This window comes from Corvus moneduloides, chromosome 21 (assembly GCF_009650955.1).
Source record: "Corvus moneduloides isolate bCorMon1 chromosome 21, bCorMon1.pri, whole genome shotgun sequence".
Classification (NCBI taxonomy): Eukaryota; Metazoa; Chordata; class Aves; order Passeriformes; family Corvidae; genus Corvus; species Corvus moneduloides.
Genome location: NC_045496.1, coordinates 2,093,463 through 2,114,716, shown reverse-complemented (window position 1 = coordinate 2,114,716; position 21,254 = coordinate 2,093,463). Strand labels below are relative to the sequence as shown.

At 47.6% G+C, this 21,254-nt stretch overlaps 1 protein-coding gene across 3 annotated transcripts; it reads left to right on the top strand.

Annotated features, from left to right (window-relative positions):
• GSN (gelsolin) lies at positions 1-21,212 on the top strand. Of its 3 annotated transcripts, none has more exons than XM_032130516.1 (17): positions 1-57; positions 12,482-12,683; positions 13,224-13,378; positions 14,210-14,371; positions 14,576-14,725; positions 14,983-15,072; positions 15,984-16,116; positions 16,336-16,424; positions 16,745-16,960; positions 17,544-17,677; positions 18,162-18,252; positions 18,413-18,583; positions 19,216-19,390; positions 19,701-19,825; positions 19,990-20,067; positions 20,481-20,541; positions 20,778-21,212. In XM_032130516.1, the coding sequence occupies exons 2-17, from the start codon at positions 12,491-12,493 to the stop codon at positions 20,945-20,947; spliced, it is 2,193 nt and encodes a 730-aa protein (XP_031986407.1). In that variant the 5' UTR covers positions 1-57; positions 12,482-12,490; the 3' UTR covers positions 20,948-21,212. The 3 variants fall into 3 exon arrangements, with proteins under 3 accessions (XP_031986407.1, XP_031986406.1, XP_031986405.1); XM_032130515.1 differs by lacking the exon at positions 1-57 and adding an exon at positions 490-531; XM_032130514.1 differs by lacking the exon at positions 1-57 and adding an exon at positions 11,134-11,350 and having other exon boundaries at positions 20,778-21,156.
• The last annotated feature ends 42 nt before the right edge of the window (positions 21,213-21,254 follow it).

Below are 21,254 nucleotides of genomic sequence, written 5' to 3'. Positions count from 1 at the left end.
CCCTGCCCTGCCCGGCCCGGCCCCGCAGCTGCCTCTGCCCGCGAGTGCCAGCACCAGGTAGGGCCGGGAGCGGCTGCCGGCGTTTCCCCGGCTCCTCGCCGCACGGCCGGGCGGAGGGAACTGGGCTCGGAGGGACGGAGGGAGGGGGCCGGGGTCCCGGGTCCCGTCCCGGGGCGTTTCCTGCGGCATCTGCGAGGATCTGCCGGGCTGTGCCGGGCTGTGCCGGGCTCCGCGGGAGCGCTGCCGCCGAGGAGCAGTTCCCGTCCGGCGGGCACCGGCGGGGCCGGGGAGCGGAGGAGCCCCCCCCCAAGTCCGGTGCGCCTGTGAACGCCGGTGAAAGCAGTGCGAGTGGTGATGGGAACAGTGGGGGCTTGTTTGTTTTGTTCTTTGCCTGGGGGAAGAATGTTTGAAAGCTCTGTTTGAATAGAAATTCAAAAAATGTAGACACTGAAAACATATTTAAAATGTTTCCTAGGAAGAGTGTTAAAAAAAAAAGTTATGGGGATGACTTGTTTCAAGGAGGCCTCATTAGTAAGTAGATCCCTCTTGGAATAAAACTGCTTTGAATGTTATTTGCTTTTGGATGTAAAAAATCCGACTTTGCTAACAAGGATGATACTAGCATTGTTTCCCCTTAAGTCTCTTATTTTTCTTACTGATCATTACAATTTCCATTTTCCACTACCAACTCTGCATGATGCAAGTTTATCGGCAAAAAAAAAATTTTCCTTTATTTCCTTTGTGGGAGTAGAGCATGGCTCAGCTCAGGGTGTCCTGCTCTGGAGTCAGAGGGGGTGGGGGTTCCTTAAATGCCTCTCCTCCTTTGGGTTTCTCAAACTGTTTTACGGAATACCTTATAACATCCATCTGGAAAAATGAAGCGAAACCTGAGTGCTGAGAAATGAGTCTCTCACAGGCTATTGCAACTGGTTTATTTTGTCCACGAGACAGTTTATTCCATAGTTTCTGCCACAGAGAGGTGGGAAATGGAAGCTTAGCCTGTGCAGGAGCAGAGAGAAGCAGAAGTCAGCCCTGTTTAATATCTGCTCCATGGGATGGGTGCTGCTGGCATCGCCACCGCCTCCCTGCCCACCCCACTGCCTGGGCTTGGTGTGGTTTCAGGCTCTGGTTGAACTCTGTCCATCTCCAGAGCAGATAATGGGAATGCTGGCCCATGCTCAGGCACCATCCCAGGGTGTCAGTGCTCATCTGTACCATCACCAGACTTGCTGGAGTGGTGGGAATTCCAGCTCTGAGGGTTTCACTGGAATTCAGCATGAAGACAGGGTGGGAATTTTAGTCACACCTCGTTGGTGACAAGGGTGGATGGTGAGCGTCTGAAATGTTAAATGTTTTAAGACAGGAAGAGATTTTTCCAGTGGTTATTTGAGAGTTTAGATGAGTTTTAGTGAGAGCTGAGGACCTGCAGTGTCCCCAGAGGAATGACTCCAGCTCTTGGCAGAGTGGAGGTTTTCTCTGGCTGGATGAAATTCCAGTGCTATGGGGAAAACAGTGGGGAAATTGAACCAGCCATAAATCTTTGGCTGCTTCTGAATGTCGAAAGGGTGACAAAGCAAAAATGCTACTGGTGCTGCTAGTTTAACTTTGATTTTACAGGCACAAATCCAACACGTTTGTGAATTTGTTCCTTTCATCACCAAAGCAGCGATGGGAGCACTCTGCAATCCAGGTTCATGGCTCTGATAATGTTACCAGGGGGATTGCTGCCAGCTCTGGCTAAAAGGCTGCCTGATGTGTTCCAGTACAGGGCTGTTTTTGTAATGCTTTATATAATTTTGGGAGTGTTGCAGCCACGTCCTGAGGTGGTGGTGTGGGCAGCAGTGTCACTGAGCCTCTGTGCCAGGGAAGGGGTAGGGACCTTCCTCTGGAGCAAGGAGCAGCAGGTTCAACTGCTGACCCAGACGGAGCCAATGCTTTCCCCCATCCCAGATTCAGATAAAACAACTTTTTGTTGTAGCTTGGATGTTTTACAGAATTCTGGTGGGAACCAAACCATTTTTAAAATAGCCCTGTGACGTATGTAGTGCTCAGGATTGCTATCTGCTTTCAGCTCACTTATAAATACAAGCTTCCATTTTAATCCCAGTCCCAGACATTAGTGTTGCTACCGAGTGGCATGTATGGGAAAGAGGATTTTGGGCAGAAATGTGCCACTTCACAAAACAACTATTGCCCTGTTTTACTTTGGAATCTGGAGACCTAAAGAAACTTTTTTTTGTTCTTTAAGCTGAGGTGATCAAGTGTTGCAGCTTGGTTGCAGTAAAGCAGAACATGGTTAAACACAGATACGAAGTAGGTTGGGCACAGTAACTACTGCCTAGAGAGAAGCTCTTGATTTCTGTTCCCTTCCACAGCACTCGGGAATTATCATGTGAATAATCAAGTTCTGAGTATGTCTCTGCCTCTGCCTGATTATTATCAAATGTTTTTCCCGAAAAGGCAGAAGAGTCTGATACAGACAATTTGTCTGTAACGAGATGTGTGTTATTTGTGTTGGTTAGTGATTGTCTGGTACTCCGGGCCGGGTATTTGATATCTCTTCTAACAATTTCAGCTGAAAAGAAAATTGTATATATTGATATTTCATATGTTTACTTCTAATCTCTTTTGGATCCTTTTAAACTCAAGACTCAAAAGATGTCTTGTGCAGTGGCTTTCAGAGGTCACTGAGGTTTTGCATTAGGAAGAAAACCTCAAGTTTTTTTGTGAAGCTTTTGTGCAGCTCTTTGTGTACCTCTGTCACTTCATTTGTTCTGCTTCTCACAGCATTAGTTCAAGTGTGTGTCTTTTCAGTCTCTTAATCATTAATTAATCACTTCAGACACTAAGAAGCCTGAGGGAATCGGAAAGAAATGCTCTGGATGATTAATCCTTTTCCCTTAAAAGCACTAAACTTGCTGGAGTTCTCAGCTCTGAGCCATGCCGGAACTATTTTTTCTGTGTCAGACACAAGCTCCCTAGGTGGGGATAGTGCACAGCTATTGAGCTGAACACTGGGGTTTGGCAGTTCGGGAAGTGTTTTACTGCAGGAGGCTCCACAAAGCAGTGGGAGAAGGGAATGCAGCCGGAGACAGCCCCGGGCCACAGCAGAGCTGTCACGCTGGTTCAGCACTGTCTCACAGCAGATGTTTGCACAAAGAGAATGGAAAAGTGCTCAGGCAGTTTTCCTCAGGCCTGTCCTTGTGACTTTGGCAGTCGGGAAGTGTCGTGATCAGGGATTTCTGACTTGAAGGTTCGTTCGGATATTTCAGTGAGGAGGACAAAGGTAAATGAACCGGTGGTGGGAGTGTCTGAGCGCTGTGTGTGCCCCAGGTCTGGATTTCAGAGGTTTTGCCTCTGCCTCATCTCTGCTTCCCAGGAAGTCGCAGACGTTGGCAGATTTTCAATATTTACACTGTGTCCTCCACCCTGATAGCAAACTGCACCAACTGCCAGAGCAGATTCATCAGGCCGCTTATCAGCTGTCAGACACTGCTGGGTGCCTCTGTCTGCCCCTGCAGCAGTGTATTCCTACCCTCCAGACCCAGCTGCACTGCTGGAACGTGCTCATGGCACAGGGAAATGCTGGGAATGCTTCCCTTGGACAGCCCAGGGCCGGCTGTGTCCATCGGTGTGTGCACCCTGTTGATCCAGGGGTGTATCCAGGGCGCTGGAACGGAGCTGCCTGTTAATGTGACACTGATAAATACCATCACAGACGAAATCAGGCCAGACAGTGTCCATTCAATGTCAGCCCAGTACTTCCCACCTGCTCAGGGAAGGAAAGTGTGGTCGGAGAAGTTAGGAAAGGCAGTAACAGCCTGTCTCAGCAGGATGGCCAGGTATTTATCTCTGATTATCCACTAATGATGCATTTGCAAGGTTAAATAGAGCTCTGACATTAGTGGAGTTAAACAGAGCTCTGGGGTGCTTTGCACTGCTGGGCTGTCTGGAAATGCCAGTGTGGAATGGCCGTGCTGGATCAGGACGCGCAGGGAGCCTGGAGGTGCCGCTGGCGTTGGGAGTGGTTGATTTGGTTGGTATTCTGGCGATCTCCCACTGCCCTCCGGAGAACGACCTTTATTTTACTTGGTTCAGTTTTCCCAGCTTTGGGACTTGGTGAGCAGTTGTGTTCTCAGTCAGGATATTCCAGGTTGTCAGGTTTTTGTGATCAAAATTTGGGATGTGATGGTGTCTGGATGGAAGGTTTAGATGGTATGGACTCTAAAGATTCATATATTTTTTTTCCTTTTGCCTGTTTCAGAGTGTTCTTTTCTGACTATAGACTGTGGTTTTGGTCTTTCCTTTGCTCTTTTTTGTTCCTCATTCACCTCCCGCTGAGAACCTGGAGAGCTGGAACCGATCTCAGCTGAGGTCCCAGCACAACTGGAGTGGGAGAAACAACTGTTTGTCTGTATTAGGGCAGTCAGGCAGTGGGACACCGTCCAAACCCAAAGTTTAAACATATGTTATTTATTCAGTGTTTCCACATGCAGTAAAAGTACAGCTACAATTCAAAACAGCATCTTTAAAACACTGGAAGAAATGAATCATCCTGGGATCTCTCAAGATGGACGGAGGCTGCTGCAGTGGGCACCAACACCGTGAGGACTTTTCCTTCTCTCGGGCTCTCTGCTCTGACAATGCTTGTGGTTCCTCCACACCAAAGCCTGAATCCTGCTTGAAATGAGATAAAATTAAACCCTCTTCTGTTAATCACTTAGCTCCGAGGAAGAAGGGATGGTTCTGGCGTGTGTGTTTATAGCATTGCCCTCTTGTGGCTGTGCCGGCGGGATGGGAGCCGAGTGCTCCGGGCATTCCTGCTGCCAGGGCTGTGCTGCTCCCACGGGTTGCGTTCCCTGGGTCTGGAGCTGGGAACAGCCTGAGTGAGAAGATCTGCATCTTCAGCCACAGCCATTAACACCTGGCCACACCTGCATGTGTCAGGAGAACTGGGACAGGATGGAGAGGGGAACTGATAACTCCGTTTCCACACTGGTATACTTGGAAGTTGGTGTTTGTGAAGGAAGCCACATCATGGGAAATGGGGAAATGGAGGAGTCCTGTCTCCCCCTGAAGAGGAGGGTGGTGGAGATGTGCAGAAGCTGCCAGCACTTGTGTGTGCTGGGGCAGGACTGGAGGAAGCTTTGGGTCACACAGGTCTGTGACTGTTCCCTGCCAGCAGGTGAGCACGGGAGCCTGGAACCTTTTCTGAGCTAGAAGGATTGATTTTGAATGTCTATTAAGTGAACTGATTTTTATTAATCCTGAGTTGCTTTGTGTCCCGTGTGGGTTTTTGATGCGGAAAGTTGAATTCTGCGTGGAGCTGATGTGGAAGGCAGGAGCTGAAGGACTCCCACTGGCCCCGTGGTGACACCAGACCTGCTGTGCCATGTCACTGTGGCAATAGCAAAATTCATTTATGTGCTTTTTACTTACTTATACTCAACCCTAACACCTGCCTGTACCTCTCCTGCCCTTGTCCTATGTGTAGCAATGACTCCAAGTCCTTTCACCCCATTGCCCGGGCCCGATACTGCACGAGGAGTGCAAGGCCACACTCTGTGCTTCCCTTTTGGACTTGGTTTAGGCCATCTCTCCTGGTTTCCAGCCTTTCTCTGGCAATAATGTATTACTCCGTTCCTCTTTGGGTTATGGATCACGGATTGAACAACTTCTGTGCTGCAGAGGAATGTCTCAGCTTGTTCTCTGGGGAAAAAGAGTTTGCATAAAGTTGCAGATGATTTCCCCTGAACAGGCAGGACCTGGAGACTGGAGGAAGAACATCTGTGTCATTTCCCTGCAGCTGACCACAGGCATGTCTTCACTGCCTCCCTTAATGTGTTCTGGCTGTCACCAGCAGCTCTCTCTCTGGAACATAATTTGGGGAGGTAGCCATATTTTAATGTGCTGGTTTATGTCTTATGTGTTACATAAGCACTCCTTAAATATTTTTTCAGCACTGAACAATGATCTGTGTTGGAGTATAATTCTGGATTTATTTTTGCTCCCCAGTGAATGACAGTGGTTGGTGGTTTCCACTGATCCAGCCTTCCCTGTGCTGTGTGTGTTTAAGTGCATGATTCAGCTCTCACTTATGCTCAAGGCAGGACTCTTAACTAGCTGATTGTATCAGCAGATTTTCCCTGGGTGTGTTTCAGATGGCAAACCTGCCTAATCTCCAAAGCTTTCTCCCATGGAAGTAATATTCTCCCCGGTTTACATCACTGCAACTGAGAAGAAACTCAGGTTTTTGTGTTGAAGTTTTCAGCCTGGGTGCATCGGGCTGAAAGCTCTGTGTTTACTAAATGGGTTGTATTCAAAAGGTACAGAGACCAGAATAGAACTGATGTGACTCATAGTGCAAACAAACAGCTGGAAAAAGTGAACAATACTCAAATCTTCTGGGCCTTCTAATTTGCTAAAGTGGTTTAGTAGGAATCTTAACATGCAAAAAAACCTACTTGCCAGTTGTACAGCTAATGCTGAACTTTGTGTCCTGGACTCTTGATCTGAGTTAGGCAACTCAGTTCGAATTTTTTTGGATTTGTGGCTTTTCTGTTAAGATGTAGCTGCTGGGAATGCCATTAACTGTGCTGCTCCTCATACAGGGAGCTGAAATAGTTCATGGAGTCACCATGGCTGGGGCAGGGGAGGCTCTCCCATGCCAATTTTTTCTTATCCCAAATAACCTTTGTTTGCTGGCTTCTTCAAGGGATGGAAAGAAAGGAGATGGGTTTAGTTTTGTGTATATATGAATTTAGGGCTGTCTGGAGACTGAAAACTGAGCTAATCCATCACTTTAGATATTTTCCAGTGCCTGTCCCCTTGGTAACAAAGCTGAAGTCCTGGCAGAGTTATTTTCAATGGTTTACTGAAGAATTACTGATATTCTATACTGGTTTGGCAGGGAAGCGGAAGGAATAAACAAGTATTTCCATTTTCAGGGTGTGCTGTCATCGCTGTGGATCCTGTGCTAAACTTTCTCTGTGTTCAGCAGCATCATGTCCTGAGTTTTGGATTGTCAGAACTTGAGTGATCCTGTGCTGTTCATTCTCACAATCTTTGTTAATTCATCAAAGTTTTTACGAGTCAGCAGCAGATCAGAGAATAAAGAAATGGCTACATGGGTAATCAGACAGTGTGGATTGTGTTCAACGTGCATAAAGAGCTGAACCTGAAGCAAGCAAATAACTTTACTGGGGTTCTTGTTTATGTGATCTCTTCAGTGTCACTATTTCAGACCTGGAGAATGCAGCCCTTGCTCTGGGGTGTTACTGTGGCAAGTACAACCTGTAGATTTCCTGGGATTGATCATGCCAGGAGGATTATACTCCTTTGCCTCTTGCAAAACAAGGATTTAGGGTTTTCCTGTTGTTGCAGCAGAAATACAGTGGTGATTTACCTCTTCTGGCACTTGGTATAGGAGGTCTGGAATGCTGTGAGATAAGGGAGGCTTTCTTCTTTTGAGGACATATATTGTTATTTATTTGGAGCAGTTCATATTCTCCAGACAATGTTTGGCAAATAAATAAAAGGAAAGAGAGAGTTAGTTGGGTGGAAATGCAAATGTTTGCCCCCAAGGTACAATAAGGATTGGTGCACAAGGGGCATTTTTGCAGCATGACTGTAATGTGGATACAGACTCTACTCAGATTTACTGTTCTCCTCATATTTAAGAAATTCAGTCTGTATTTGCAAGTTATTTTGATATTCTGCAAGTGTCATCTGTTAAAATAAAAAATACATCCTTTGCCATGTAGAAAGGCATGAATTGGTCCAGCAGTGAGCAGCAGGTGGTTTGGATGCTCTGTGGTGAAATGTCATGTTGGCTGCAGCCCTTCCTGTGTGGGGTTTGTTTATGCAGCAAATATAGACAAATTATCTGAACCCATCATGAGTCGACACCAGAGCTGCAAATGAGCACAACCACATGGGGATGTGGCCTAGCCTTGTTTCTGTCTCATTTAATTCAGCCAAGCTTTCCTGAGCAGCCCTGTGCAGGTAAGTCCTGACTATATTTGTGGGTATATTCAGGTGTGAATTGCCACAAATTATTACAAGTTAACTGGGCCTCCCAAAAGATGCTGTGCTCATTTTTCTCTTGTTAGTGGCTAGTTACTGAATGAAATAAAGATTTTCCTTCTTTCCCTGCTGTGAGTGTTGGATGATATTATCTTGTAGAAAGTTACTTTAGATACATCATTAAGCTTTAGATGGTGGTAGATGTGAAGATGTGAGAGTGTATTTGATGTGGAGGAACCACACATTAATTATTCCCTGCAATGGATTTTGCAGTGTGATGAGGTAGAGTAAGAGATTCCAGGCTCAATGTCCACAGGTTACTCCTGAAGGGAGCAGGACATTCCTCTCAGTATGGTTGTGCTGGGTGGTGCAGAACTGGGCAGCTCCTGGGCAGAAATTCGGAGGAGGGTAAAGACAAATGGCCAAAGTGCTGCTGGTGTCAGTCTGTGAGGGCATAGGTGACTGTGACAGATGAGGGGGAGGCACAGCCACAGGGATGAATAAGCAGAGCAGAAATGAAGAATTCAGGGAGGGAGGCAAAGAGCTGTTTGTTACAAGTTGCAGGATGAAAATAGGAAAGGTGGTTTGGGTTGGATACCAGGAGAGACAAGAGCTGAGGCCCAGATCAGAGGTGGTGGAAGCAGCAGCAGCAGCCAGGGCTTGCACAGCACAGCACTGGGAGGGTGCACAGCAGTATCAGGATTGCTGAGCAGGGGGACTGGGGGCATCTCTGCCTTTTCTGGCCTTTGCCCTGAAGCAAACAGCTTCCAGCTTCGAGGAGATCGTTTCACACTTCCCTGGAGCAGCAGCTCCAGGCTGCCATTGGTCTGTGACTTTGATCAGTGTGCGCTTCCCTCGCGTACCGAGTGGCGCCTTTCGTGTTGGGTGCCCAGGAGCAAATCCCTGGAATTGTTCCTGTAGGCCAGACTCCATCCCAGGGCATTCCCAGGCTGGCCTGTCCTGGTGGTGTGACTGCACATCTGGAGACCATAATGAACTTGTTGTCTTCCAATGGTTGCTCAAATCGTTGGACCAATTTTCCTAAGTTCTCGTTTTTATCACTATGCAGCCAAGTGTCATTTAGCTGATCCATCTGCACTGAAATCCTGTATTCCAACCCCTTTCCTTGTTTTCCTTAAACAACTTTCCTTTGCACAAGATGTTGGCTGTGTGTAGCACCCTTTCTGGGACTGAACTGGACACTTTTATTATCAGCAGCTTGAAGAGTGCCTATTTGCCATGTCTCCATCAGGAGACACCCTTTTCAGTAGGGCCCTGGCGATCTCAGCTGGCAAATGCCTCAGAACCATGTCCAGAGCAAACATTTCTGGGGCTTGATTTAACAATGCAACACTTGCTGCCAGCAGTAATAACCCAAACCAGCTGTTGGGGTAGATTTACACCTATTCCCTCCGGGAATGGCTCAGATTAATTAATTTTACGAAAGAGCACTATAATATACAATTTATGCACTGTAGCCCTCTTTCCATTTTTTGCCTGTATTTACGTACTGCAGCTCATTGGCAATGCAAGCTTGGACTTACAAAATACCAAATCAATTAGAAGACTAAATAAATTGCTTTTCAAAAATATTGTATCTGCATATATCTGCAGATTACATTATCTCCTACAGTGGGATGTTAACAAAGAAGATTATCCCGGGTCTTTTTGCCTTCAGTCTGTGAGGTTTGCCCAGGTGTGGCACTATACAGGTATTTAATTTATTAATAAAAAGTCCAGAGTATTTTTCCATTTGGAAAGGACCCATCTCTTTCTAATGTTATGCAACCCAGTTATTTTGGTTTGGGTTTGCTGCAGCTGCCAAAGCCTTTCCCAGCTGCCTTCCTTGGAGTCAAGGTTCCAACATGTTTTCCACTGACTTAGACCTCTGACACTCTGAACTTCCTTCACAGAGATCAGAAATACCAGCAGGACTAGCACATTGTTTTTATTGTCTGTTTCAGTTTGAGAATTTCCAGTGAAATTTTCAAAGGTACATTGCCAAGGTGACATTTCAAATTAAAATGCATCAGCTTGGATAAGAGAGCAGCAGAGTGTTCTCAGGAGAGAGGGAAAGAAAATATCCTCATGGAGAGTGGAGAAAGCACAAAGCAGCGTCTGCTCTTTCCTTCGTGGAAGTTTTGTTGTGGACTTCTGTGGGTGGAGGGTTTGGCCCCTTATTTAAGCATCTTTTGAGAGATTCTGGCAGTGGGAAGCTCAGCCTGTCAGTAATTCTCCCCTGGGTGTGTTGAGAGCAAAAGTGCCCAGGAGCACAACCCCACATTGTGTGGCTGCTCTGTTCCTGAGGGCCACAGGTAAAGCTTCCTGCACGGCTCACTCACTGCAAACACTTGGGAAATGTGATAGATGAATTTGCTGAAGTGTGAGACGGCTGGGAGAATAATCTCTTTATTGGTGCCAGATCACTGGGATGCTACAGTCAGCCCTGTTGTAATTCCTTTGGGCTGAGTAGGTTTGATGGCTGTTGTGTTCCTGTCACAGGGTGTTGCTATTGAAATTATTGAATTACGGAATGAGCTTTTGTTCTGTCACCTACCAGACTCTGAATGCTCTGTTGTGAACCTGGGAGCTGAAATCCATCAGTGCATCCCCAACCTCCCCGGAGCTGCTACTCTGACAGTGGCGTGTGTGGAGGTCCATTCAGGTGCAAAGCAGGGGCTGAACTCTGCTCCTCTGACAAGTTCAGGGAGCTGAGGGTGCATTCCCCCATCCTCAGGTTGCTCAGTTGAATCCTTGTCTTCTCCAAAGTCTCTTTCCCTGCATCCGCTGCCAGCTGGAGCAGCCGTGCTGTTCCTCTGTGTCTCATCAACTTCCCAGCTCTCAGCTGACAAAATGTTGCCTCTGTTGCTGATGTCTCTTAATTTCTCCCTGTGAGTGGATATTTGGCCTGTGTGACCCCCACTGCGCTGTCGGTAATGGATAGCACATTGTGTGCAGTGAGTGCCTGCTGGGCTGCAGGCTCTCCGAGGGGCTGGAGGAGGCTCTGGGATTCCAGCAGGATTGTTTGCACAAACACGTTACGCCCCTGTGCTGCCAAGGGGGTGGGTGTGTTTGTCCCCGATAAAAGATTGGCTTCTGCCCTTCATCTTCCCCAGCAGCGAGAGGAGCAGGGAGCTGGGACTCCTCACAGCCTCTGCGGGAGAAGGGAGAAGCCCATTTGCTCGTAGAAATGGGCAGAAAGGACTTCAATTATCTTTTCCTCACCATTTTCTGCACAATGGCTCTGAAGCTGAGCTGTGTCAGCTCCATGTCTGTGGCAGGGCTTGGATATGTTGTTACAGCAGCTGTTGTGCTTTCAGCTGTGGTAAGTGATTAACATCACAATTAAACACTGAAAAACTTCTGGTTTCCAACTACTTACAGGAGTCACTCTCCTTTAACTCTTTGTCAGGGTTTTGTCCAGGTTTTAGTGGGAATTTGGGAGGATTCAGTCTGACTGGAATCCTGATGATAAAGTTAATTATTTTCCATCTTTGATACTTGATTTCAGCTTAGGAATCGCTTTGGTACCTAACTTACTATTTTGCTTTCTAGTTTGTAACATTCTTTGTTTCTGCCTTGAAAGCTGAGCATATTTTACTTTTGTCCATCAGCTGCTGTGAACCATCTTCTTTGTCAAAGTATTGAATGCTTCTGCTATAATATTGCAATGTTTTCTTCCCTGCTACCTGATAGCAGTCAAAGGTGTGGTGTGATCGATGGACAGACTTCATTGCCAATACACCAGAAATGTTCTATTTCCTTTCAGAATTATCAAAGTGAATTCTTTTACAAGAGAGGAAAGTGTTCATTATGTTTGTTTAAAAAAAAAGGATATTGCACCATGTTAATATATTGCATAAGTATGGCAAGAAACATATTAAACCAAAATTGCAATGTCCTTAGGACAGGATGTTGTGTAAGTTAATGTAATTCCTGCAAGGGAGCAGTCAAAGTAACAGGTGAGAACGGAAAAGCTTTGAGAAACCTGTTAATTACCTAAATCTTCAATGATACTCACAGCATTTTCCATTTGGATTTAGAAAACCTGTAAATCATGTTTGTGCAGGATGTACAACATGTGGAGTTAAAAGCGGTTTCTTTCCAACAGCCTGGAATGTCAAACTTCACTTATGTGTCATACTGAAAAGTTATAAATTAGTAAGGAAAATATAGAGATTAAAATCCAGAGAGAGAGACAATAGAGTTTAGAAGAGGAAAAGTCAGGAATAAACCAGGAATTAGAGGTGATTGGAAGTGAAAATAAGCTGAGCAATAGAGAGCGATTCTTTCCACACCCATCCTTTTTTTTTCCCCCTTCAAAACTCAGTGCACGAGAAAAAAGGAATCTTTCCACTTTTTGCCTGGCACAACAGATTAAGAGATGAGAAGTAACTTAAATTAAATCCTTCCTTGTGTCCTGCACGCTGAACAGCATCCTCTGTCTCGCCCCCAGCCTGTCACCATGGTGGAACACGCAGAGTTTTTGAAGGCTGGGAAGGAACCCGGCCTTCAGATCTGGAGGGTCGAGAAATTTGATTTGGTCCCAGTGCCAAAAAACCTGTATGGAGACTTCTTCACTGGAGATTCCTACCTGGTGCTGAACACCATCAAGCAGCGCAGCGGGAACCTCCAGTACGACCTGCATTTCTGGTTGGGTAAGTGCTGGGAGTGTCCCTGTGGAACTGGGAGCCCAGAGGGACCCCTGAGCCTGACTGCACCACCATGGCCAGTTAATGTTACCCAAGGAAATAAAAAGCAGAACAGTGAGAATGCAGTTCTGGCTGTAAATAGCCCTACTCACCTCAGATATTTGCATGGTCTCTGCAATAGGGAGTACAGCCACCTCTGTTTGTAAAAACAGCTGTTCCTGGGCAATAGCACAGGTAAGTCCCTGTTCTCCAGAGGTTCACAGGGAAGACAAGATCTCAGGGGAAAGGGCTGGCTGAAATCCTTTCTGCCTGAAAGGAGGGAGGTCAGGTGTGTTCCTCCTGATCAGGGAGTGGGATTTTTCCCTCTCCTAACTGCCCTCTGCAGTCCATGTCACAGAGTACCATGCCAAGGCTTTCCCCACAGGCTGCAAACCCCACACTCTTTGACAGTATCACAGTTAAACCTGCTTTCTCCCTGTGTGTTTGCACAGTTGAATGCAGAGGCAGACCCTGCATTCCCTCCCAGTGTCTCTCTCAATGTTTCAGGTGATGAAAGCTCTCAGGATGAGCGTGGGGCTGCTGCCATCTTCACTGTGCAGATGGATGAGCACCTGCAGGGAAAGGCTGTGCAGCACCGTGAGGTGCAGGGCCACGAGTCCCCCACCTTCCTGGGCTACTTCAAATCTGGCATCAAATACAAGGTGGGTGATAACAGAACCTAGTCTGCAAGAAATGGCATCCTGCCCAATTCCCAGGAGAGTGAGAATTGCCTTTTTTCCAGTTGTTCAAAACCCATTCTCAGCCAGATGTTCTCAATGACTTAGAACTGCACAGGGTGGAGAACAGCAGATCCCAGTGGGAGAGATTTGGCTGAATTAATAATACACAAGAAAAGCCCCAGAAAGTTTTAGGAATCAAGGTTTTGTTTTTCTTTGAGAGGCAGAGGAAAGAACAGTCCCAAGGCACCTGGAATGAATTTAAGAAGCAGCAAAGTTAATGGGAAACGCCTACCCAGGAGATTTGATTTCTCCCCACTTGCATAACAGTTTGACCTTGCAGTCTCTGTGCTGAGCCCACCCTCTCAGCATGTGCAATGTTTTGGTAAAGGAGATGAACAGTAGTGGGAGTTACTCCTCCCTGCCATCACAATAAAGTGGGATAGAAGTGAAAACATGCAGTCGAGCAATTGTATCTGTTAGGAATCCAAAGGCACAAGCAAAGTGATATCAGGTCACATGCTTGCAAAGTGCTCACATTGCCTCACGTCTGAGACTTTCCTGATCTTTCTGTTTTATTTCACACTCATTTGTTGTTATTTTCATTCATTTAAGCGTAGTTGTGCTTTTTTTGAGGATAACTGACATAGGTCCTGTTGCCTGCACTGATAAATAATTCCCAGTGTCTCTTTATCAGCAGAGAAAGTGAATCTTGAGCTTGGGATAATTTCTGGTAGGCAGGACATGTTATGCAGATGGGAATACACTCTTCCCTCTAGTCCTAGTGTGAATCCTTGCTCCTGTGTTTCCCCTCAGGCTGGTGGTGTGGCTTCTGGCTTCAGACACGTGGTTCCCAACGAGGTCACTGTGCAGAGGCTGCTGCAGGTCAAAGGCAGGCGAACGGTCCGGGCCACGGAGGTCCCTGTGAGCTGGGACAGCTTCAACACAGGGGACTGTTTCATCCTGGACCTGGGCAGTGTGAGTACCATGTCAAAGGCAGGTTTGGCAGAATCCCGGGGGCAGGAGGTGTCTGACATTTTACGGAAGGTTTTTTCCCCACTCAGTTGAAGCCATCTCAGTGCTGAGCATCCTGAAACACTGACACTGTTCAGTCCCAGCTGAGCCCTGTCTCATCTAGAGAGGAGTTGTCAAGCTCTGACGGTGACTTTCTCTTTCCCCCAGAACATCTTCCAATGGTGTGGCTCCGACAGCAACCGCCAGGAGCGGCTGAAGGCCACGGTGCTGGCCAAGGGAATCCGGGACAATGAGCGCAACGGGCGCGCCAAGGTCTACGTGTCAGAGGAGGGATCCGAGCGGGAGGAAATGCTCCAGGTTATTCCCTTTGTCCATTTGTCAGTGCTGGAGTGGGAAGTGCTGTGTGTGGAGGAAAGGGGGGTGTGTCTTTACATGTGAAGTGTTTGTAGTGTAAATACAGCTCAATGCAGACCTGGTCCTCCGCCCCACTGGGACATCAGAGTGTATTTACATGATTGGTTTGGAATTCTCTTCTACTCATTCTCTTGACTGGAGCACCTGGGAAGGAAGATCCTCTTGGGACTGGCTGGTAATGATTTTTCTCTCCCTCACAGGTCCTGGGACCAAAGCCCAGTTTGCCAGCAGGGGCTCCTGATGAGACCAAAACCGACACAGCCAACAGGAAGCTGGCGAAGCTCTACAAGGTAACAAGGAACCCTGACATAACCCTGGGGAGAGTGGACTGATCTTTGTGAAATTAGATGGAGGTGGAATAGCAGAGAGGAGCTGAGCTGCTCTGAGTCCTACTCTTGCCTCACTCTGCTTCTTAACAAGTTTTGTGTATGAACCTGGGGTGCTTACACCACATGTCCATGTACTTTCTGTTGTGTTTGTCACCACTTTTGACTAGTGAGGCAGCTGGGACTTTCAGGAATTTTTGAGAGAAAGGTGGACTGTGAGACAAATGAGGGAAAAAGGGAGTTTTCCTTTTTTGCTGTCAGGCATTGTGTTATGAAGGTGACAGGAAAGAACCAGAAACAGTGAGCCTGAGAAGCAGGACCTGCCCCTTTCTAACACCCAGATGAAGCAATGACTTGGAAGGTGCCACTTGACATCAGCTGTGTGAGTTGGAGAAGAATGTCCAAGACTTTTTGGAAGGAATCTTCTCTAAGCAGCCTCTGATATCCATGGGGTGAATATCTGCCAAGATGGTTTGTTATGTGGCACTTTATGCATTAGTCAGTAGAGGAACTCAGACTTTTAACCCCACTTGATACAGGGAGGCTGTTCTCAGTTACCCTCCAGTCCCTATGTGCAGTTGGTTTGCTTTAGAAGATACTTCTTTTGTGCTGAGGATATTTACCATTTTGGTCCAATCTCTGTTTGGTCCCAGCAGTGTCTGCTTTGCTAGAAATACTTGAAATTTTCAGAGTAAGTGTTATATTTTTGCTATACTGTTGCTGTGTCAGAGGTATCCTGTTTGAAAACAATAGTGCCTGCAGCAGCCAGTGCATTCAAATGGATTTCCCTTCCCCTCCCTGAGTTCTGAGCTATGGCCACGGAGCAGGAGGAAGCAGAGGGTGCCTTATGTGACCTCCATGCTGTGTTGTCACAGGTCTCCAATGGGGCTGGGAACATGGCAGTGTCCCTGGTGGCAGATGAGAACCCCTTCTCCCAGGCAGCCCTGAGTACTGATGACTGCTTCATCCTGGACCATGGCACAGATGGAAAGATCTTTGTTTGGAAAGGTACCAGAGAGAACCAGGGAGAAGATAATTAATATCATAAGTAGAAAGGCAGTTGTTCTCTCTCAGCCATCACAACAGGCACGAAAGAGATTGAACAATTGCCATTTGCTATTTGGCATCTGGAAGGCTGGGCCCTTCTACTTTTGCAAAAGGTATTTGAGACAGTTTCTTCTCTGGGTAAAAAAAATCGGACCCCTTTTCTGTCTATTTTCTTTAAAGGCAAAGGTGCCAACTCTGAAGAGAAGAAGGCAGCACTGAAAACAGCCTCAGAGTTCATTGACAAGATGGGCTATCCCAAACACACCCAGGTAAGGACCTGTGGCAGCCCCAAGCACTGGGGTCACTTTTCTGCCCCACGGGCCAGGGGCTGCAGAGCAGGGATGGCTCAGGTGACTTGTCCCCATCAGTCTCTCAAGTAGCTCCTGTTGTGGGTGATCTGCTCTGTTTTGGGAGATTCTGCAGTGGTGCTCCTGGCCTAAACCAGCATTTACCCCAATACAGCTGGTAGTTAAAGTTTCTTCCTCTTGGACGCTCTTTTACCTTTTCCATGACCCCTCCAAAGAGGAAAAAAGGAGTAGATAAACCTGCTGTTCTTAGGGAGATGCTTCTAAAGGCTCATTCATTTCAGATCCAAGTCCTCCCTGAAAGTGGTGAGACACCTTTGTTCAAGCAATTCTTCAAGAACTGGCGAGACAAGGACCAGACAGAAGGGCTGGGGCAGCCTCACGTTTCTGGCCACGTTGCCAAGATCGAGCAGGTCCCTTTCGACGCGGCCACCCTGCACAGCTCCAAGGCCATGGCTGCCCAGCACGGCATGGAGGATGATGGCTCTGGCAAGAAACAGGTCAGCAGTGGCACAATCCCTTTGGGAAGGTTTCCAAACTTTTCTTTGCTACTTAATGGCATTGCTGCAAGAGCAGCGAGACAAGAGGGGGCTGGAGAGTCATCAACACTGAGGTCTTGTAACTGCTGGGGGAATTTCTGGCACCAGAAATACCATCAGGGTCTTGAAAGCCCTGCAGGTAAGGGGTTGATTCTGACTCCACTATTTCCCAACACTGTGGACATGGATTTATTCCTCCTCCTCCTGGTTACTCTCCCTGTTGCCATCACGTGTGTGAGGGGTGAATGTCTTGGAGCACCTGGGTTCATGACTTTGAGCACAGAAGCAGGGCTGGAGTTGAGTTTGAACGGGCTGAGGGCTGTCCAGAAGCCCGCAGAGGTCCCGGCCGAGGTTTGCCTGATGAAACCCGCCCCGGAAATCCTCAAAGCTGCGCTCGGGACGAGCTGCTGGAGCCGGTGGGAATTGTCCTGCCAGGTTCCGGCAGGGGGCGCGGCAGCACCGCCAGCTCCGGGATGCGGAATTCGGGGATAACGCGTGCCGGGAATGGGCTCGTTCTGCAGCGCCTCTGCTTCTCTCCCGCCAGATTTGGAGAATAGAAGGCTCCGAGAAGGTGCCGGTGGACCCCGCCACGTACGGGCAGTTTTACGGAGGGGACAGCTACATCATCCTGTATGATTACCAGCACGACGGGAAGCAGGGACAGATCATTTACACCTGGTAAGGGACTTATCCTGGGGCAAGTTAGGAAACCCGGGGGCTGCAAGTCCACTTGGAAAACCGACCACTGCTGGTTCCCTCTTTCAGAGGAACCTTGGGAGATAAAATTTCACCCTGGATAACTTTCCCTTGCAAACAAAACAATACCAGAGGTCTGGGATGTTTCATTTGAAGTAGAACAATGGAGGGAATAACTGTGAGCTTTTTTTAGTTTTTCCTTTTTCCCCCACTGGTAGTTACTCCCTTCTTTGGATCAAGCTGTGCTTATCTAGGAAAGTGCTGCTTATCGAGGAAAGGTTCTTATCTCCCCCTGTACTCGATGTGCTACAATAGAGGATAAGGAGTTTCTCCTTTGTATTGAATGAAGTGCTGCAGAGATTGGGTAACACAGGATTTCCTTACCTCCTCTTGATCTCTGTAAGGTGTGTGTGGGGGGGGGAGAGAAAGGCTTAGAATGAAGCTGGGATTTGACCTTGTTCTCCAGGCAGGGCGCAGACTCCACACAGGATGAGATTGCAACCTCTGCATTCCTCACAGTGCAGCTGGATGAGGAGCTGGGAGGCAGCCCCGTGCAGGTAAAGAGACAAACCCAGCAGGGAATAAAGAATGTATATGTATTAACACCTGGCTCAGCTGGGTGCTCTGTGAATATTCCAGCTCGACAGCGGGTTGTAAAAGGCATTTCTGGTACATCTTGTGCTCCTCAAAACTGACAGGAAGTTTCTTTTTCTCCAGAAACGAGTAGTGCAAGGGAAAGAGCCCCCTCACCTGATGAGCATGTTTGGTGGAAAGCCCTTGATTGTTTACAAGGGTGGAACCTCGCGGGAAGGAGGCCAGACAGCCCCTGCAGCAACGCGGCTGTTCCAGGTCCGCTCCAGCACCTCCGGAGCCACCAGAGCAGTGGAGGTATGTGCAGGGCGAGTCAGCCTTGGTGATGTGTGGACAGCCCATGATGGAAACATGATCCAGTTGAAGAGTTCAATTCCCTCTATGGAAGTGGAACTTGGGCCAGGACACAGGTTCAGAGCCCCACTGCTCTGAGAGAAAATGCACACAAACCCCTCTGTGTGACAACAAGGGGGAGATTAAATCCTAGTGAGGAGAGGGCAGTGGTTTGTGACTGCAGTAACTTCCCAAGTTTCCAGCTTCAAGAGGCCTGTCCTTGTTGACACAGAGGAGTTGGTGTTAATGATTGATCAGCATTGGCAGCAGGGACTGCTCTGCCATGGGCTCCCTGGTGAGCTCCTAAAGCTGCTGCCATAACCACCAGGACTGGCACAATGACAGCCAGGCACTCCTGCCATAGGTCGTGTGTACCTGTAATCACACACTGAAACAGTTATTTACTCTTCCTGTGTGGAAAGTCTAACTCATTGCTGGGATACGGGGAAGGTACAACACATCTGACAGCCTGACATGCTCACATGGAGTATCTTGTTTGCTGTTTATTCAACTATAGGCTCTGGTTTGATTTTGAAGTAACAGGCTCTGTGTAGAGGATGGTTACATCTGACACCTGCAATGTTCCTTCTTTTCAGCTGGATCCTACAGCCAGCCAGCTGAACTCCAATGATGCCTTTGTCCTGAAAACTCCCACTGCTGCCTACCTGTGGGTTGGCCAAGGAGCCAGCAATGCTGAGAAATCGGGAGCACAGGAGCTGCTGAAGATACTGGGAGCTCGCCCAGTACAGGTTGCTGAGGGCAGAGAGCCAGGTGAGGGGGCCACGGTGGAGTCTGGGATTGTTTCTGTGTAGCTGCACATCCTCAGCAGTTATTTCATGGATATTTTGTCTCCCAGAACAAGGAGATGTGGACATGGGCACAGAGGGGCTTCTCCAGGGTATTCTCGGTGTTTAACAGTGCTTTCATGTCTGTAGGCCCTTGGGACTTTCTGAGCCAGAAGAATGCTTCAAGTCCTACCCAAACTACAACCCCGATGTGGGTTCCATGAACAGGAAGTTCTCTTTCTGTTTCTGTTCTCTTTCTGTTCTCTTTCTCATCAGTCTCTCTTTCTGTTTTGCAGACAATTTCTGGGCAGCCTTGGGTGGCAAAGCTCCGTACCGCACCTCGCCCCGGCTCAAGGACAAGAAGATGGACACTCACCCCCCGCGTCTCTTCGCGTGCTCCAACAAGAGCGGGCGCTTCACCGTGAGTGTCTGGGGGCATTTGTTCAACATCCACCTGGCAGGGCTGGGAGAAGCTCAGGCCCAGCTGCTCTGAGCGCCCCACCAGGGGTTACACCTGATCTTTCTTCATGTCAGTAAGGTAGTGATTCTTGAAGCTCGTGTTCATCTTAACCCTCTGTTTTCCAGATTGAAGAAGTTCCTGGAGATCTGACTCAGGATGACCTTGCCACAGATGATGTGATGCTCCTTGACACATGGGATCAGGTGCGTCACATTCCCAGGGGAACAAGAGGAGCAAAGAGTAGGCACAGATTGGCTCTAGGTGGAGACCTGAACCACAATAGCCAGAAGTGCTGCTGTATTACAGATTCAGCACAAATCAGCCACGAGGCAACTCGGAGATGAATTTTGGTATTTTATGGAGAAATGTTCAAACATCTGCTGCTTTCCCCTGATGTTAAGCTGGCATAGAATTTGTTCAAGGATCTACAATTCATGGAGATAAAATGCAGGCAAAAAAAATTCTCATTATTGACCAATAGCTTTGGTCAGGCACACCAATATGAGAATTTTCTGGTTTGTGTCACACTCTGTTCACTGAGGCTTCGTCTAAATTATCCCTTCATAAAGAGATTGGTTGTTGCTGAAGTAATTAATATGCGTATTTTTATCTTTAGGTCTTTGTATGGATTGGGAAGGATGCCCAAGAAGAAGAAAAGACTGAGGCACTGAAATCTGGTAATGTCACATTTTCCTCTCTGAGCTATCCCTTTCTCATTTTCCCACTGTCTGATCATGACTCAGGCAATTTATATTCTAACAGGCATAGATAAAACCACAGGGTACAAAGTTTCAGTGGGTATTTTTGTTTAAATGGCCAGTGTGAAGCTGCCTCTCTGGCAGCCATTTAGGCCCAGTTTAGCTGCTGCTCTGCAGGCCTGGTGCTCAGTGAGATCCCCTCTCTGTGTCCCCAGCCAAGCGCTACATTGACACAGACCCATCCACGCGGGACAAGAGGACCCCAGTGACCATCGTCAAACAGGGCTTCGAGCCTCCCACCTTCTCGGGATGGTTCCTGGGCTGGGACGACGACTACTGGGCTGTGGATCCCCTGCAGAGAGCAATGGCAGACGTGGATGTGTGAGGAATGTGTCTGAAACAGAGCAAGTTCAGTGCCTTCAATGCTTTCAAGAGCTCCTTCCTCCAGCAGGATGTATGTTAACGAGGAAATGATGTTAATAGCCAATTAGTTGTGCAATAATTTCCGAAAACAATCATGACCAGTCATTGACCCTACTCCTTGCTTTGATTATATTTAATACAATAAAGCTTGTATGTAATATGGGAGGAACACAAATGGTGGGGTTTGTTACAAAGAAGAAAACATTAAACAGCAGCTGTAGATCCCACGTTTGAACACATCTTAGAAACCAAAACCTTCTTTGTGCCAT